Source organism: Eupeodes corollae, chromosome 1 (assembly GCF_945859685.1).
Source record: "Eupeodes corollae chromosome 1, idEupCoro1.1, whole genome shotgun sequence".
Lineage (NCBI taxonomy): Eukaryota > Metazoa > Arthropoda > Insecta > Diptera > Syrphidae > Eupeodes > Eupeodes corollae.
Window position 1 is genome coordinate 117,537,421 of NC_079147.1, and position 14,675 is coordinate 117,552,095.

A 14,675-nucleotide genomic window follows, 5' to 3' on the forward strand; every position below is an offset into this window, starting at 1 on the left:
CTCCACTCCCTCAAACAATCCTATCTGAGCGAAAAAGATTATAACCCTTGAGAGAATATGAAGCGTCACATATATCTTTCGAGAACCATGTTTCCGAAACACAAAACGCTTCAATTCCAGAATTTTCAAACAAATATCTTAGCTCGTCGATCTTCAGCATCAAACATTTAGCATTAATATGATTTACTTTAAACCCTTCAACGCGATGGCTAAAAATATTTACCATTGTTCGAAGTATACCGTCACTGCTGCTACCAGTGGAACCCACCATCAACTCACTCAACTCTATAATGAGCAGTTTTACAGCGATACCTAAGCAACATACTCATAATATTAAGCGTATCAAAACAACTCCAATAAATTTTAAGTAAAAAAGATAAGAAAATGGAAGAGACAAAGAAAAATAAGATAGATAAAAGAAAAGATAGAACAGTATATAATCGAAAATAATAATACAAAATTAAAATAAAATAAATTTTACTACTTTGGGTCATGTTGGTGTACTGTTGTTGTTTTCTCTGTTTTCGTCTTCGGGTATCGTAGCGGTAGCAATGGAATTCAGCATAGCATCGTTTTGTATAAGAATTAATTCTCCGTCTGCGCTCTCCTTAATGAAAACTGAACCAGATCTTGTGCATGCATTGAAAAGATCACCACCTCTTTTGAGACGCATGGCTTGATGTAAGTTAAGCTCCCGTGCTAGGAGATGCTGTGTTTGGCATTCTCTTCCGTCTTAAAACCGATGTCTTTTAGTTGCATTAATCTCTTGTTAGTTTTATGAAAAAGAGCAACATATTTTAATACTGAATTTCTCTCATTAGGTGAGCTGAATTTAAGTATTATCGGTGTGGGGAGTTCATGTCTATTCTTGCTGTATCTACCTTTCGAACGGAAGTGTGGGAGGCGCGCAGTTAATGGTGTTACAAATCTTGTTGACAATAGAAATTATGTGTTCGTTTTCTTATTTGGGTATACCAAATAGGACAGCATCAGCTGCAACTTTCTTCCTTTCGGATGTACCACATCTTTTCTGTAAATCAGCTACTTCTCTAAAAAGGTGGTCAGTGTCAATATGATGTATTTTTTTTAATTTAATTAATTAATTTTCAGACAGGCTGGTACGATTAGAGTGGTATAGTTGAGAGTATTTGCCAGTTTCTCTGAGTTTTTAGAGCTCAATGGAATTGGAGTTTCTGGATTCTCAGATATTTTAGTTCCTTTTCCAAGTCGTGTTTTACCTGACATTCTCACACACACAGAAATCCAAACTAACGACACTTTTGATTTTTTAGGAAAAATGTTTAAATTGTGAGAGGAACAAAAATAATTTTTGTTTTATTGTTTTTAAGCTTCAGCTTATTATTTAAAAATTGGGATTATTTTTGGTTTGTTGCTCGCACGCCACTGTCGATATTTTCCCACACTTACTTTATTGTGTATTTAAAACAATATGATAATGAATATTTTGCTGCACGAAACTCTCGGTACGTCTATTCTCTAGAGCTGATGCTGGGAAATATGATTTCGAATTAAACTATATAGTTTATTTATAACAATTCAAATACTTTAGGGATGAACTAAAGTTTAGAAATATATCTATAATTTTCCACAGATCCCTTAAATCCGGATTTGTGCAGAGGAGAAATCAGAGGATGTTTTCAAGTACATATCTAAAAATATAACTTTCCGCAAAGACATGTTAAAAATATAACACAATTTTATTCTGTGAAGTGGAGAAACACCATCTGTAGATGAACAAAAGCTACAAGAATTTATAAAAGAATTAAAATTATCAAAGACTTGATTATAATTTATTCTTAAGTCAGCGAAATTTGTATGATACACTAGATTACATCCTGATGCTATAATATTAAAAAATGAGCAACGATTTTAGAATTACCTTTATTTTCAACTCCAGGGAACAAATATATTGTTGATAAGTAAAACTTTTGAAAAATTCATACTCTTGTCTAGTTCTCTAAATTGTTCTCGAAAAAAAAACCGACATTTAACTTCTTTTATGCCGTTTACAATTTAAATGTTTTACATTTTAAGCCTTGATAAACTTTTACTGAAACAAATCGGTCTTTTTGAATTGTCTACTTTCTTTATGGGAAAAAAAAAATTAAAAATAGCCAGATGCCAGTTTACTTACATACTTAAATACTTACAAAATCAGTAAAACCAGCTGCATCTAATTCAGCTTCAATATTTGTATTAATATAAACTAGATTTAAAATATGTCCAATAGAATTATAAATATTAATAATTTGATGCATTCAGAGCCGTTAAATTATCAATTCAATTATGTATATTCAAAATCTTTATATACGTTATAAGGAAACATTTGTTTCTCATCATTTGAAAATAATCATTTTACATTAGATAAATTAAAATCTCCAAGAATTACAATATAACAATTTTCACCTATATTTTTTGCAAATACCTTTAATATTTTGTATGTAAGCATCATAAACAGAACATTGAAATAGTGGAGAAATGTATAAAACAAGAAAGTAAATATAAATATTTTTATAAGCAGTTAAATCATAGATAAATCTACACATACACGCAGTTGTTTAATATTAGTATCAGATAAAATAATTTCTCTACTTATATGTTCTGATCGAATAGCAAACAAAACACCGCCTCCTTATTTAAACCTGTCTGTACGGAGAAGCGATCTTTTCAGAAAACATTACAGTCAGATGTGAAAAATTAGGTTGAAAGAAACTATCATTTGACAATGTCTCGGTTAGCTCAATAATATGATAACAACAATCAGCAACAGAAACAAAAAAAAATCGATTTCGTTCTCCTAACTCCAATATTATGGTAAAAAATCGCAAACGATTCATCAAAGGGAGCAGTAATAGAAGTTTTCTTTACGTCTAAATTGATTTGGGTTCCCGGGAAAGATAAAGCCACCAACCCGTAACACTGTAATATTACAATTTGTAGAGCCAACTGGAATCACTCAGGAGGTGTTGGATTGCTGCTTAGTTCTTAACTCTATTTTCCTGTGAGCCTTTAGAAGCCAGAATTCGCATTAGAGTACGTCGTGTCACTATCATACAAGGTTACGCACCCATTATGCTCTCTTCTAAATCGGATGAATGGTTTTTATGATGTCACATTACGAGGTGATACCATTATGCTGATAGTGCATAATGATATGGAAAAGTTGGCAATGACAACAACGGCCTTGTTATCGGAGGGACCATGTTTGATCATAAAAGTTAGTTGGGCGGCGAATAATACAGCAACTTCCAAAAAAATAGATCTCAGTATCACGTTTTGCGTAAAGGAAAGTTTTCAAAGGAACTGTTTAAAGTGGAGTTAGGCAATGGTGTATACTCTTGGCAATACTGTTATTGTTGATGATAAGTGACGTACTGCAAGCAGCTTTGTCAAATTAAAATGTGGTAATTCAATGGAACTTCGCCTCAAGCGTACTCTCTCATAGTTTCGTGGATATTTTTGGAACTGAACTGGGCGTTAACAGCCCGGATTAGAAATACTTAGCATGGAAAAATCGAACATGAATCAGCACGACTGAGAAAGAGTTAGAGAGAGCTCAAGAAATCGAACACGATTGCTCGTATAAGTAGCGGAAGCCCTGTGTACCACAAAGAGAATTTCGCGGAAGTACTTGGTCTTAGTATAAAGGAAGTAAGTACAGTTCATTTTTCCGAAGTGACGTGGATTATTAAGGCAATGAAAAGCTTAAGTCCACGTATGGTGTTAAAATTATTTAAAAAAATTATTTTAAAAACTAAATTCTCAAGTTACATAGTATTAAGTAATCATTATTAGCTCGAAAATATAAAAAAAACCCTCGTAAAATAACAATTGACTTAAAGTATGTATAAATAAAAGTTATATTAGTTTTGAAACTGTCGGCGCTTTATTGTTCGATGTTTATCAAAACGCATTTCCATTTCTTCCAAGACTTTTGGAGTGTATCGAACAACGAGTTTAACTGCGTTTGCAGCTTGCTTTAAGAGCTCTACAGCCTTTTCATGATTTTCGCCTTCGACAGACTGAAAAATTAGTATTAAATAGATGTTGATTTGTTAATATTCCATTTAATTTACCACTCCATTAACAGAAAGTAACTGGTCTCCTCTTTTGAGCCCCCCATGTCTATCAGCAACACCTCCTGGTATAATACGAGATATATATATTGGAGAATTTTGTTCTTTTCCACCCATAACGTTGAAACCCAAACCTTAAAATAAAAGTTATATAAAAATATGTTTAAAGAATATCATGTACAGATATGATGTTACCTTCTTCTGTTTTAGGGAGTTCAACTACACGAGGATGGGCATGTCCTTCACTCGCAGCGAAAGCAGCAACAGTAGCTTTTGCTGTTGCAGAAGCACGGATATCTTGAGATCCTCGCATGTCAACTGTTTCAAATACATGTTCGTAAACTTCTCTTACAGCACTTAGAAAGTCACTTTGTAAAACTTTTTGTAGAGTTGCCAATTTTGTTGTAGGAAAATCCCCACATGCTTGTAACTTCTCAATCAAGTCAATTGACTTTTGTATGTCTTAAAAAAATAATAAGAAATTGAATTTTTAGTAATTATATGAATACTATGGAAGCATTGCAATTTTTTTGTTAAAAGTATTTGATATACTTGTATTCAACCATTTAATAGACTTGGATGTTTTAAAAATCTTTGAAAATTAACAAAAGATTATGTTTTTAATTGGTTTACATAAGTCCTAAAACGGACGTTTATGACTTATTTACATAAATTAATAAGAACATTTAATTCATTTAATTTTGAATTTAATAGCATTCACATTAAAGTAAAATAAATACAAATATGTACAAACTATCGCATTGACTAATACTTTAATAACTGCCTAAATTATTATTTGATTCATTCCCATCACAAAAATTTACATAAAATTCAGAAAATCTTTGAAGATTAATTCATGCAAATGAAGCTGTGTCTCACATGTACAACAAACAGTGTCGGACAAAACTAAAGCACGAAATCCTTTTATTTTGAAAAAAGACAAATAAAATTAAAAATTAAGATATACATATTTTTTTATTTATTTTAAATAATAATATTATTGTCTTAAATTAACAGTATTTAGATTGGCTATAATTATTTGCATATTTTAAATATTACAAAATATTTAGAATTCTTATGAAAAACGATTGGACAAAACTAAAGCACATTTCTCAAACACAATGGAGTTGAGATCAGGGGATTGTGGTGGCCATTGCATTACTTTAACGTTATTTTGATTTAACCAATCCTTTACAACTTTAGCAGTATGTTTAGGATCGTTGCCATGTTGAAAAATCCATCTCAATGGCATGACATTTGGATACATAACATTTTGAAGGATATCTCTATACATGAAACGATCCATTATACCTCTAATTTTGTGGATCGGTCCGACTCCTTCACTAGAAAAACATCCCCAGACCATAATACTACCCCCACCGTGTTTTATTGTTCCTTTTGAATAGCGAGGATTTTAACGTTTACCTGCGTACTGTATGAAATCCGTTGGATCCTTTCAAATGGAACTCCGATTCATCAGATAAGAGGAACGTCTTACATTTCGCCGCATTCCATTTCAAGCTTTTGCAAAATCAAGTCTGGTACGTCTGTTCTTCGCAGAAATAAATGGTTTTTTCGCTGTTCGATATGATCGGAGGCCAACATCAACCGTTCTTCTTCGGATAGTCCTGCTTGATATTTTTAAACCCAATTCTTTTTTAATGATTTCCGATGATATGAAAGGATCTTTTTTAATAACCCTGACAATTTTTCTGTCTTCGCGATTTGGAGTTTTTCGTGGACTACCACCACTATGAATAGTTTGCACTGTTCCTCGAACACGAAAACGAGAAATTACTCGGGAAATCACATGTTTTTGGCTTATGAATGTAACTAATTCATCATTATTGAAATTAGACACAATTTTTTCTTTTAATTCGTCAGAGTACTTGTAGCGATCTATTTTAAAATCTCGATGCAATGCTTACAACAGTTGCCGCGGAATGGTGAACAATTCACTTTTCTTAGTCGAAATGGAAAAAAAAGTTATTTTTGTTGTTCTCATTAAAATATAGACCATACAGATGAGTAATTTTAAAATAGGTACATGTGCTTTAGTTTTGTCCAATCGTTTTTCATAAGAATTCTAAATATTTTGTTATATTTTAAAGATGTAAATAATTATAGTTAATCTAAATACTGTTAATTTAAGACAATAATATTATTATTTAAAATAAATAAAAAAAATAATTTTATATCTTAATTTGTTTTAGTTTTGACTTTTTTCAAAATGAAACGATTTCGTGCTTTAGTTTTGACCAACACTGTATAAACTCGCATATGTAGATTTCAACATTTTTTTTCAAACAGTCAATATTCCCAATTGAAATCCAAAACGTTTTTTTTTCGTAAAAGTTTGAAGTCGATGTCTTTATTTCAGCAATGAAAAAAAAAACACGCAAAATTCACCGAACCTAGAAAAAACTTGCATATCGATGAAAATCGGTAAGAACACTGTGAACATCGTTATTAACTTGAAACAAGACCGAATAAAATAAATAAATTCGGTGGCGCAACAGCAAATTGAGAACTAGGACCTAGTGACTTTCAACTCTCAACCATTCCATACCATACCATGTGTGCGAGTACTGTTGTCAGGGATGGACAAGAATTACTCTTGGAGAATTTGTCAATTCCTCGCAAGAGGCAGTACCCTTGAAAAAAACTTTAGGTGGCATAGGCAGGGTTCGAACCCAAGACCTCTGACATGACAGTCCAACATACTTTTTTTTAAATTAATTTTTAAACGTACTAGCCATCATGCCACCGGTACTGCAACTTGTTATAAGCATGCAATTAATTACATGTTTAATAAACACATTATAATAATAAAAATAAATCAAAAAAATCAAATGGGGTGGCGCAACAGTCCGTTGTGAACCAGGGCCTAGTGACTTACAACTCTCAACCATTCCTGTGTGCGAGTACTGTTGGCAGGAATGGAAGGGACCTACAATTTAAGGCCGAATCCGAACGGATAATTTGAGAAAGCACTTTTTCATGACAAGAATTACTCTTGAAGGAATTGTCAATTCCTCGCAAGAGGCAGTACCCGCGAAAATTAATTTTTTTTTTAAATTAAGGTGGCACAGGCAGGGATTGAACCCAAGACCCCTTGCATGACAGTCCAACGCACTAACCATCATGCCACGGATACTACCCGTTATTTAAATAAAAAGTGAACTGGGAATATCATCATCCAGTTTTCTGGATTCGTTTCATGAATGGAATTCTTACAAGAATTGAATACAGTCAAAATAGTCGATTTCCCCTGAATTCACTTTAAAAGAAGTTACAATACTTTATTTTATCAAAAGGAACCTACATTGATTCAAGTGTGGCATTAACTACGTCAATTGACATCCCATTTACATAATCTAACCCTACAACATGTTTTGTTCTGCGGGATATAGAAACTTTTCCGTTTATTCTATACCTTTATATGTCGGACCAACTCGTTTTATAAACAACTTCCAATTGGAACAACAATATTTACTTGGCCAGTCTATATGTATCTTCGAAATGTCTCCTGCAAATGTCCCATTATTTAAGTCAAGGCTTTGAGAATGTAACTTCTTGGGTTCGAAATCTTTCGCACTGTTTTAAAACAAATCTGACTGAAACATTCTCAGAAATATTTGATAGCATAAACTAACTATTCTATAACATTCAATAGCAATGCCAGCTCATGGGCTTTCTTAGAATCAAAGATTAACAGGAAAGCAAAAATCTTAAGTCTTGGTGAGGACAGTCTTGAAGAGACCAATTATTGTCTTTGCGCATGAAACCAAGTGATAAGACAAGGTTGTCTGTATTCCAAATGATTTTCATCAAGATAGTTTGAAATATAGATAAACAGTGAGAGGAAATTGAACAACTCAACTTCTGTAAAAGGTCCATATGTCCGTAAAATAATGGCAATAAATTACGAATTGTATATTGGGATTTTGCGTTTCATGCTGCTATATAAAATATTTCACACTTCAGCATTTCATCGAAATAACTTCTGATGCTTGGTAAGGAATAAAGAAAAATTTAAAATTCTAGTTTTAAGGCATTCATTATTTATTTTTAAATATGCATAAACAAATCAATTACAAACGTACCTTTGGCTAATGTAAGCGGTTCACTCATTGTATGTAATGTTGTTCCGTCACCTATATAACTTTAATTTAACTTAATATGTCAATAAAATGCATCTACTACCATATAATTCAGCTATCACATAAAACAAACTCAATGAAAATTTTGTAGCTAAAATCAATGGTCTTATTTCTGTCGTCCTTCAGTCAAAAAAAAAGAGCTTTACAAAGAAGGAAAACCTTGGCTGTCATTTTTGATTTCCAGCTGTGGATAAGTGTGTGAACCAGAAACACTCTATATGAAGATATAAAACTTCGTACCTATCACCCTCCAAAACCAATTTGTTTACATTATTGTATTTGTGATGTGGACTAATAGATGTGAATATCACCGACAAAAATTGACGCATACATTGAATTGACACTGAGTTCTTAAGGAAAATGTCATAATATATAGGAGAAATGTCACGCATACTTAAATGAGTTTGTGAATCTAATTTCCAGTTAAACTTGTGAGCAAACCAAGTTGACTACCGAAGATTTATATCTTTATTAGAGTGTTTTTGGTGAGAACGGGTACAATTTTGCAAACACTTTAAAACGACAAAAAAAAAAATAAAACGGAGAGATCGGCGGTGTACAGTTACTCACAAAATTATTGGATCAAAACTTATATTTTAAAACAATAGTCTATACAAACTATACATTTAGAATTAAGTGCAACCGGTTTGCATTTCATTTCGTTGCTTGCACTATTGTGATTTTAATTGTCTGAAAAAAGTTCTTCTCTTTCATTAATTTACCGTTACTTTACTCAATGAACTTCACTATAAGAAAAACAACAGCACACAATTATTAGGTCAAGTATTCATTCGTGTATTTGACAGCATCAAGTGAGGATAACAAATTCAGTACAGTTTTTCAGGTCCATTATATTAGTCGATTAAATTGATTTTTTTGCATTTTTTAACACGAATTTTCTGCCCTCCAGGTTGGGGGTTGTGCCGTTGGGCTGACTTCCTGGCCACGTAAAACCTTTCATAGTTGCGAAGCACCAACAAGCCTCGGATACGGACGGATTTACTGTTGACAACCAACGCAAACGAATTAAGGACAACGAACTTCGGATATGCACTTTTAATGTTAGGACCACGTGTGGCCAAAGAATAAGCGGACACTCAAGATCGCTAAAAAAACAGACATCACCGCCATCCAGGAAAAACGATGGGATGGGCCGAGCGAAAAAAGAGGATGAAAAACTGTGATATTTACTATGGTGACTGCTACCACGAAAACCAACAGCGCTTATTTGGATGCGGCTTCGTCATTGGAGCCAGACTTGAGCAAAAAGTCTTGAGATATAGGTGCATCAATGACGCCTCATGGCCATACGCATCAAGGCTAAATTCGGCAACATAAGCCTGATATGCGCGCACGCCCCCACAGAAGAGAAAGACGACAACACCAAAGATATGTTCTTCGAGCTCCTAGACAAAACATATTAACAGTGTCCTAGCTATGATATTAAAATAGTCCTGGGTGATATTAATGCCAAGCTAGGAAGGGAAGACATCTTTGGTGGAATAATCGGGAAGAACAGCCTGCACGACAACACTTCCGATAACGGATTCAGGTTCATAGATTTCAAACAGCCACCAACAAGGAACCCCTGGTTTGATGAGGTATGTCGGCAGCCAAACAACAGACACGCAAAGCGGCGCCAAAGGACGAGCTCTATGAGCAGAAGAGGCGAGAGGAACGCCGACTTCTCAGAAAGAAAAAGAGAGGGTATGAGAAGCGTGCGGTTGAAGATGTTGAGAGGTTTAAAAGCAGGAATGAAGTTCGAAAGTTTTATGAACAGGTGAAACGAAATTCACAGGTACATAAACCTAGAACCGAAGGATGCAGAGACAAAGTATAAACATCATAGTGGAACCGCAGTCAATGATAAGGATATGGAAGGACCACTTCTGCAGACTGTATAACGGCGCGGCGACGACGAACTGAATTCCTCTGTCAGGCAGGATGATCCATTCAACATAGACGACGAGAGCCAATAATCCCGTGCTCCCGACTTAGATGAAGTAAAGATTGCGATATCTAATTTTAAGTCTAATAAAGCCGCTGGAGCGGATGGCTTGAATGCCGAGCTCTTTAAAGCAGCTGGAGATTAGTTGGTTAGGAGCATGCAACAACTTATCTGTAAGATATGGTCGGAAGAAAGCATGCCCGATGAATGGAACCTCAGTATTGTTTGCCCGATCCTGAAAAAAGGAGACCCTCAAAACTGCACCAACTATAGAGAAATCAGCCTTCTTAACATCGCCTATAAAATCTTCTCTGCCTTTATATGTGAACGTCTAAAGCCCGTCGTCGACAACCTGATAGGTCCTTATCAGTGTGGTTTTAGACCAGGAAAGTCCACAGTAGATCAAATATTCACATTACGGCAGATCCTGGAAAAAACCCAAGAACGCCAAATCGACACCCACCATCTTTTCATCAATTTCAAGGCCGCATATGACAGCATCTACACCGACGAGCTTTATAGAGCCATGTCAAGTTTTGGCATCAATGCCAAACTAGTCCGTTTGTGCAGTATGAACATGGAGAATTCACGCTGCTCCGTTAAGGTTGGAAACAACTTCATAGAACCTTTCCATTTGAAAAAAGGTTTTAGACAAGGTGATGTGATTTTTTTTAATATCGTGCTTGAAGGAATAGTGCAGAGCTCACACGTCAACACTAGAGGCACTATCTTTCAAAAGTCTGTCCAATTACTAGCATATGCTGATGACATTGACATGATCGGAAGAATTCAGCGTGATGTCAATAGGGCTTTTGTGAGTATTGAGGCAGAGGTGGCAAAAATGGGTTTAACGGTTAATGAGGGCAAAACAAAGTACATGCTGTCGTCAAGAAAGGACATACAACACCAACATCTTAGTGAAAACGTCACAATCGACAGACGTAACTTTGAGGCAGTCAAGGACTTCGTCTACCTTGGCTCCGCTGTAAACGCAGAAAACAAAACCAGTGCTGAGATAGATCAAACGAAGAATAACTCTTGGTAATCGCTGTGTCTTTGGACTAAGAAAGCAATTGAGTGGTAAAGTCCTCTCTCGAGGGACCAAAGTGTTGCTACATAAGACCGTTATCACCCCCGCCCTCCTATACGGTGCAGAAGCATGGACTATGACAAAAGCGGATGAAAGCACCTTGGGTCGCTTCGAGAGAAAAGTTCTTCGTGTGATCTACGGTCCCGTATGCATCGAAGGGAGGGAAGTGGAGGTGAAGATGGAACGACGAGCTGTGCGGGCTGTACAGCGACGTAGACTTAGCCAGAAGGGTAAAAGTCCAACGACTTAGATGGCTGGGTCACGTAGAGCGCATGGAAACCAATGCTCCGACCCGGAAAATCTTCGAATCCACACCCACATCACAGCGCAGTAGAGGAAGACCGCGGATCAGGTGGCGCGCACTAGTGGAAGGTGACATCACCCAACTTAGAGCGCGAAACTGGAGGCATCTAGCTAGGGACCGAGCTAGATGGAGAAGTTTGTTGGGTGAGGCCCTAGTTCACACAGGACTGCAGCGCCACCTTAAGTAAGTAAGTATTTTCTGCAGTATGAGACGAAAAGATAAAAATAATTCTTTCGACAAGAGGCAACTTGTTATTTTTTATGATATAAAAGGGCACCGTTGGAAATATCATCCGGAGGTCAAAAAATTAAAATAGGATAGATTTTAAGCCCAATCCTGAACGTCCAAGAATCTTAAATGAACTTGAATAAAGATGGATTCTGCAAAACCTCAGGAGAAACCCCCTTATTAGCGCCCTAAAAATGGCAACTGCAGTGGATAATTATTGCGGAAAAACTGTCGATACATAAACAACAAGCCGCGTTCTTAGCGAAAATGGCTATAACGGTATAGTGGCTAGAAAATTACCATTCATAAATAAACACAATTGAAAAAAAAGGTTAGAATTTGCTAAAACCATTAAAAACAAGCCATAGGATTTCTGGAAAAAAGCCATATTTTCTGATAGAAAATAGAATGTATTCGGATCGGATGGCCGAGGTAAAGTACGTCGTAAGGTAAATACCGAGCTAAGGAAAGAAAACCTTTTACCAAACGTAAAAAATATTGGTTTTTCGGTAATGGTATGGGGCTGTATTGCTCATGCGGGGGCTAGTAAATTGGTGTTTATTGAGGGGACAATGGTGTCGAATGGTGTATTTAGACCTTCTAAAGCAAAATTTACGATAAAGCGCTGAAAAAATGGGTATTCCAAGAAATGTTCAGTTCTATCAAGATAATGACCCAAAACATAAATACGGCGTGGTAAAGGAATGGTTGCTTTATAATTGCCCTTAAGTCATCCAAACACCACCTTATAGCCCCGACTTAAAAACGATAGAACATTTATGGAAAATTTTGGATCGAGGAGTCACCATATCATGCAAAACCGATCTTAAGAAAATGCTTTTGGAAAAAGGGGATACAATCAGTGCTTCAACCACCGAATCTATGGAAAGGCGTATTAAAGGGGTTATCGAACAGAAGGGATACGAACACGAACAAAAAATCCAAAACTGCACTAAAACTACATCAAAAGTATTCACTTCGTATTTTGGCCGAATCATTTTGTGATTAAAAAACTGCGCTTAAGATGAATTTTGTTTTTCTTTTGTTATTTTTTCGTAGCAGAGAAAATGGTTTTTGTTAAGTTTTTTGTTGTTCCTTTTTGTTTTATGAATACATTTATAAATTTTTTGGTATTTATTTTTTTGTTTTTCTCTCTTAAATTGACATTTAACTAAATAAATACATTTGACCCAATAATTTTAAGGTATGCGAGCAACATGGAACGAGAAATGCGCTTGGTTCCAGGGACGAATCCGATTCTGCACATCCGCTTCTTTTTCTTTCATATTCGAACAATTATCATAACTTAGGTTTCGACATTTACTTACTAAAATTTTATGCTTGTCTAAAATCAACTGATTCAGTCACATTCCGTTCTTGTCTTGTCACAAAATACATCACTTCTATTGAAAACTGATCGCTATTTATTTAATCTTAATCAACCAACAAAGGGAAAAAACAGTTGAAACAATCTGCGTTCGGCACCAGACTAGATATACATTGAAAGTAACCGTTACAAAAGTCATTAACTTTAAAAAAAAAAAAAAAACTGCATGTGCAAGAACGATTCGACTCCACATAGATTCATCCTCCTTTAAATTTTTTTACTCTATGCTTCCTTTCCATTCTATTCAAAATTTAATCTTCTGTAAGTAGGCACTTAATGGCTGACTCACAAACACGCTTCAGCTTCGGCTACGTCTGCATTACGGTGGGCCTGCTTTGAGTGACATTTCTATTATTTCATCCCTCCAAAGAGCAAATATTTTGTTTGTTGACATTTTTTTACAGTTAGCTGACAGACAAAGCAAATGTTCAGATAATTGAACTAGAGCTTTGGTTTGGAGTCACATTTAATTCTTTTCCTTACGATTGTCAAACAAAACGTGAGGTCAAAGCTTCATTGTGATAGCATAAACATCAGGCGAAGCCGAAGCTGAAGCGTGTTTCTTCATTCAGCCATAACTCTTTTATAGATATATTGTGTAATAATAAAGCCTGAACACTCTGACCGATATGATTCCCTATACATTGCTTTTTTTTAATATCTCCTATCATGTTAGTTTCGGTACTCAGTGTGCAAAAAATAAAACTCTCACATCCGTTGACCATTTGTAGCAAAAAACACTATATGAAGATATAAATCCTACGTACGTACGTACGTGCGTTTTGTTGGTATTCCATAATATATAGTACAGTGAGAAATTGCCAACAAAACGATCCGCAGTAGTCAGATTTTTGTATTTAAAAATTGGTATAACTGAAAGAAGATCTGTCAGAATAATACTAAAAAAAACGCAGAAATAGAAGAAAGTTTTGTGAAAATCAAAAGTTAAAATTAACTTAGCAAAACAAACTAACAAAAACTATTAAAATGGACAATTTCCAAGAAGAAATGTTAAAAAAACATCTGGAAGTTGGGATTCTATAAAAAAGTTAATTTAACAATTGCTTCAAGCAGGGGTTTTGTTCATAGACTACTACATTAACATGTGGTGTTGAAGAGCCTCAATTCTTTATATACCTGAATCGAGTTGTATAATTTGACTCGATTCCGGTCGGGGATTGAAGTCGAGTCAAAATTTGAGAAGAAAAACCTGTGTGGAGCAGTTGGTTTTTACAAATACTGCATTATGGTCTGTTTATTTGCATGGTTGTGTACAAAAAATTTAGTTTGTTTTAATCCAATAAAAAAATTGCACATTGAGAAGGTAACATATTCTTATATGGTGCTGAACTATTCAGTTCTTCATTGTTTACCACGAATCAAACTATCTCACTCGCACTTCATAAGAAACATCGAAACACCATTTCCATTTTAGAAAATGCTGTCAAACTTAATCAT

At 35.0% G+C, this 14,675-nt stretch overlaps 1 protein-coding gene across 1 annotated transcript; it reads right to left on the minus strand.

The window, feature by feature from the left end:
• Nucleotides 1–1,886: 1,886 nt before the first annotated feature.
• On the minus strand, nt 1,887–8,393 carry LOC129953841 (protein lin-7 homolog C). Its single transcript, XM_056067335.1, has 4 exons — nt 8,204–8,393; nt 4,293–4,559; nt 4,098–4,231; nt 1,887–4,043 (listed from the first exon to the last, which is right to left on the minus strand). The coding sequence occupies exons 1-4, from the start codon at nt 8,229–8,231 to the stop codon at nt 3,885–3,887; spliced, it is 588 nt and encodes a 195-aa protein (XP_055923310.1). The 5' UTR covers nt 8,232–8,393; the 3' UTR covers nt 1,887–3,884.
• Between the last annotated feature and the right edge of the window lie 6,282 nt (nt 8,394–14,675).